At 40.6% G+C, this 5,357-nt stretch overlaps 1 protein-coding gene across 1 annotated transcript in view; it reads left to right on the forward strand.

The window, feature by feature from the left end:
* The window catches only part of CSMD1 (CUB and Sushi multiple domains 1), a 1,215,136-nt gene that overhangs the window by 388,320 nt on the left and 821,459 nt on the right, over nucleotides 1–5,357 (forward strand). Inside the window, exon 4 of the mRNA XM_017887857.1 lies at nucleotides 2,850–2,962. Within this exon, the coding sequence (XP_017743346.1) occupies nucleotides 2,850–2,962 (113 nt within the window). The remainder of the gene's footprint in view (nucleotides 1–2,849; nucleotides 2,963–5,357) is intronic.

Genomic DNA, 5,357 nt, shown 5'->3' on the forward strand with positions numbered 1-5,357 from the left:
CCTGGCTAGGAAAAGGGATTCCCTTCCCCCTTGCGCTTCCCAGGTGAGGCAATGCCTCGCCCTGCTTCAGCTCTCGCTGGTCGGGCTGCAGCAACTGACCAGCACCTATTGTCCGGCACTCCCCAGTGAGATGACCCCAGTACCTCAGTTGAAAATGCAGAAATCACCGGTCTTCTGTGTCCCTCGTGCCGGGAGTTGGAGACTGGAGCTGTTCCTATTCGGCCATCTTGCTCCGCCCCTCTGTACTAATAGTCTTATATCACCATATGAAATAGAAACTTACAGGGGGTTGAATACATATCAGTGCAGTGAAGTATTTTGAGAGCTTTGGGTACTATTAGTTATGTATATATTGTACATTAGAATAGTATCTGATGTGGAAAGGGTAGTCTTGCTTCTGTGCTTAATTTCAGAGTATATGTGTTTGTAGTTTTTAAATTTTCTATGTCTGCATTTAACATTTTTTGTATGTGTAATCTGTGTGTGTAAAAATAATTATTGTAATTTTTAATATACAAAGAAAACAATGATTTTTTTTTTTTTTTTTTTTTTGAGATAGAGTCTCACTCTGCCACCCAGGCTAGAGTGCAGTGGCATGGTCTCGGCTCACTGAGAGCTCCGCCTCCCAGATTCACGCCATTCTCCTGCCTCAACCTCCCAAGTAGCTGGGACTACAGGCTCCCACCACCACGCCCGGCTAATTTTTTGTATTTTTAGTAGAGACGGGGTTTCACTGTGTTAGCCAGGATGGTCTCGATCTCCTGACCTCGTGATCCACCCACCTTGGCCTCCCAAAGTTCTGGGATTACAAGTGTGAGCCACTGCGCCTGGCCACAATGATTTTTTAAAGTACATGTAAGTTCAATAAGTACAGGTGAGCTGGACAGACTGTGGGGTTTTGAATCTAGTTTTTTAGACATTCTTAGTATTAGGCAAATAAGTATGTGGCCTATAGAATTTGTAACATAATCTCATCAGAAAAACAAAGAAAAAGGTGATTAAATGTGCCTTGGAGCCAGCTGTGTCCAGCTGTCACCAGCCAGTACTACATAAATCCAAGTCAATAAGCAAATCTGAGCAGTGTACTTCTCTTACAGAAGATTATTTCAAACACGGGCATAAACACTGTTGCAATTGGTTACAGTCAAGATTTGGCTTTTAGCTTAAAGTAGATCCTGTACATTTTTAAACCTGAGAGTTGGAATAGAGCACCCTGACATCAGACAGCTTGACTGTGTATTTCATCTGGTGCTGCTTCCTGCAGGTAATAGAATAAGTAGGGAAATGCTCTCTACACAGATGACCCATTTTGTAGCAAATCCTCTGCACAGAAATGAGATCCCCAGCTTTACCAAGCAGCTACGGTGCTCTCAGGCAGGCCCACACACAGCACCCCAGTTCTTCAAGTTCCTGCTAGAGGCAATTTGGTTAAACCCTCACAGATCGTCTACCCGGATAAGCATCATTCTGAAAATAGAGTTGGTTACCAAGATGCAAAATAATCATTCACTGCATAACCACTTGTAGAGCACATGGAGAATGTGCTTGAGGTACATTTACATGTGCATCTGTATCATCTCTTTCCACTCCTTGATATAGGTATTTTCATGCCCAGTGTATACAATGGAAAACTGAGGTTCACAAGCATGATCCACCTCTGGTGCCTCACCTGGTGCAAAGTCGAGGCAGCACGCAATCCTGTATCAGAAGCATCCTAATCCAGTGAGGCTTATGCCACTGAAAAACTAACTATGTCCCTTGCGCCTCTGACAGGCAGGAGCTTCACTATCTTAGAATGTTTTTATTCCTTCGTAAGCACACAAGGGTTTCAATAGTAAGAAATAAAACACATGATTGTTTCTGACAACTAAACTGCACGTTATAAAGGGAGCTGGATATTTTAAACAGCTTAACCAGAAACTGATTGCATCTTATTTTTAAAAGATTAATGCACTGCTTTCCTAAAACATAATTTTATTCCCTTGCAAATCTCTTCTGCAGTTCTTGTCATCAATCTCATAAATGGTCCTCTTCTTTACTTTGGAAGAATGGCCCAGGTTGTGAGTCCTGCAGATGGGATGCTGGGAATATAGGATGCTACCAAGCATGAGAAAATTTTTTTGGAGTCTCATTCAGGTTAAATAGAATTCCTGTCTTGTGGCTGGGTGTGGTGGCTCACGCTTGTAATCCTAGCACTTCGGGAGGCTGAGGCAGGCGGATCACCTGAGGTCAGGAGTTAGAGACCAGCCTGGCCATGATGGCAAAACTCTGTCTCTACTGAAAATGCAAAAATTAGCCAGGCATGATGGTGCATGCCTGCAATCCCAGCTACTCGTGAGGCTGAGGCAGGAGAATTGCTTGAACCCAGGAGGTGGAGGTTGCAGTGAGCCAAGATTGTACCACTGCCCTCCAGCCTGGGCAACACAGTGAGATTCCATCTCAAAAAAAAAAAAAAAAAAGAATTAGTAAGTCTTCAAGTAACAAAGGCAGAATTTTATCATTTGCCTATTTCTTTTCCTTTTTTCTGATTCATTGTGATTAAGGTCCTGATGAAAAGAACTAAGTGATCAAAAGAATACCTTCTCCTGCATTCACCATTAATAAAGGAGAATCAAAGTATCAAATATTTTTGAAAATATTCATTGCATCAAGGGATTTAGCATGTACATTTGGGAAAAGATGAAATTATCTTGATCATTTTGAGGTTCAAAGTCAATTAATACATGGCCTCTGTTTTAAGCATCTCAAGATGAAGGATTTAAGTAATCAGATTTTAAGGTGGTTTTGATACAGGACATTTGATCTGTTGGTTTACAAGGGAGATTTTTTTTCCTCTTTCTCTTCTCTAGGCTAACTGGCATGAACCTCCCCTCTCCAGTTATCAGTAGCAAGAATTGGCTACGACTCCATTTCACCTCTGACAGCAACCATCGACGCAAAGGATTTAATGCTCAGTTCCAAGGTAAGGATGCTCCATCTTATAAGAAAAAAAAAAAGAGCGTAATATATCTTGATCCTTTCTAGCTATGAAATTTTAGAAGTGTGATAGATAAATAGCTTGAAAATGGCTTCTAATTCCTTTATTCACAGCTATCTATAGAAACCACATAGTCAACAGCTGGCAACTTACTAGTAAAACTATATCATTGTCACAGTATACAGGACATGTATAGTTTCTTGTTACACTGGAACAACTGCTCAGTTTTAATCAATAGCCATTTGTTATCATTTATTTTAATTGTTATACACATAACCTGTAAATATCCACAGCAGTTTGGCTATTGCATTTCTCTTCATGCTAAGAGTGCTATAGCGTATAGGTTGCATGAAAAAGCACAAAAAATATTGTGATATCACTTTTAATCCTAAAGGCCTTCACACCGCATAAATGCCTGATTCAGTAATTTACACATAGTGAACCTCAAAAAGAAAGATTCTGGATTTCTTGCAGCGGAGCAAAATGGGGAGTCTACAGTCATGAGGAGGGAGTTTGGTTTCTTTTTCTCTTTCGTTTCTAAGGTCTATACATAGATCGTATTGTATCATTTCCTGTATGTTTCTAATAATGAATATTCCTTATTAATACAGCAAAAAAACTATTGAATTTATTAAGCAGTCCACTGAAAATCATTCCACTTTGATTTCCAAATTAAAATAACATGACCGTGCTTGAAAATAATAGACCTTTCCAATCAAGCTGCCTAAACTTTCCCCACATTGTGATGATGAGAATGTTGGCCCCATTAAGGCAGCATTCCCTGAACACCTGCCATGTGCAAGAGAGGACACCAAGCCCTGCAGTGCCAGAGAAATGACAGCATCCTCCATGCTCCAGGAATTAGTAGGTCAGAGAGACAGTTTGCAGTTTGTAAATAACTCCCATGAAAGTCAGAATGCAAAGGGAACTCATTATAGCTCCTGCTGGAGATTCTAGTAATTTTTTGACAAACTGGTCTAAATATCTCTTATCTTACACATTTTAAAATCCATCTTGCTTTCATTGTTTCCTTCAGGATGACCAGTAGAAAAACAAGGGTCATTTGCAAGGAACGAAACACAGAGGGTGCTGAGAAGCACACATCATAACCAGCAGTTTTTATTTGCCACCCAATGCCTGGGGCACATGATGTACACAGAACTCATCTGCCTCAGAATCCAGGGGCAAATTAGTTTCAATGAAATATGTTTGTTATTGTTGTTGTTGGGGGAGGGGGGCAGTGGACAGAGTCTTGCTCTGTTGCCCAGGCTGGAGTGCAGTTGTGTGATCTTGGCTCACTGCAACTTCCACCTCCTGGGCTCAAGTGATTCTCCTGTCTCAGCCTCCCAAGTAGCTGGGATTACAGGTGCACACCACCACACCCAGCTAATTTTGTATTTTCAGTAGAGACGGGGTTTTGTCATGTTGGCCAGGCTGGTCTTGAACTCCTGACCTCAGATGATCTGCCTGCCTCAGCCTCCCCAAAGTGCTGGGGTAACAGGCGTAAGCAACCGCACCCAGCCCCAAAATATATTTTAGACTTCATCAGGAACATTTTCCATCTCACCATGCCTTCTGATGTTGCCAGACATTCTTACCTTGATCTCCTTTGGTTGCAAAGAAGCTGCCCTGAAATTTTATTGGAGTGAAACTAATGTGCTTTCCCTTCACCTGGGGCCAGGCCAGGCTGATCCTCCTTTTCCATACCTGCTTGTATTTGCCTTTGTCTTGTGATGGCCATATACTCTGGCTGCAGTTAGAATGGAGTAAGTGTGGGATGGGCATATTGGTGGTGGGAGGTGGGCTCATACTGAGACTGGGTGGGTGTGAATGAGGAAGACTCCATGTGGTCTGGTAGGTAAATTCTATCTGCGCTTCCTCTACACTGATCCACATCTATGGATATATCTGTCCCATCCCTGATTTAACATAACCATAAGTCAATATTTACAATGCCAGTGGACTGATCATATAGTTACTTAGGTTGATTTACAGATTTGTCTCAAAATGTTAATTGATCTTTTCCTAGAGCTCTCAATAATTGAACAGCATTGAACTGAAGAAAAATTTCTAAGTATTTGTTGCTCAAACCTGATCAGTGAGCTTGGGATTTGTATCTGTAATTGAAAGAAAGGTTAAAAGTGGAATATCAAATTTGAAGTTTCTCCAAGATGGTAGATATAAGACACTTATTGGTTGGCTGAAAATAGCAATCACTTAGATGGATCAGACATTGACTTTAAAAGTTTAAAAAATACAAAATTAATAAAAGTATTATATAGAGAGTATATAAATTATATAAACAACACAATTGAATTCTAGAATTAAACTATATGTACCTTATATACACTTCATTCTTTTATATATTATAGAAGTATAA

Source organism: Rhinopithecus bieti, unplaced genomic scaffold, assembly GCF_001698545.2.
Source record: "Rhinopithecus bieti isolate Rb0 unplaced genomic scaffold, ASM169854v2 scaffold_15838, whole genome shotgun sequence".
Taxonomy (NCBI): domain Eukaryota; kingdom Metazoa; phylum Chordata; class Mammalia; order Primates; family Cercopithecidae; genus Rhinopithecus; species Rhinopithecus bieti.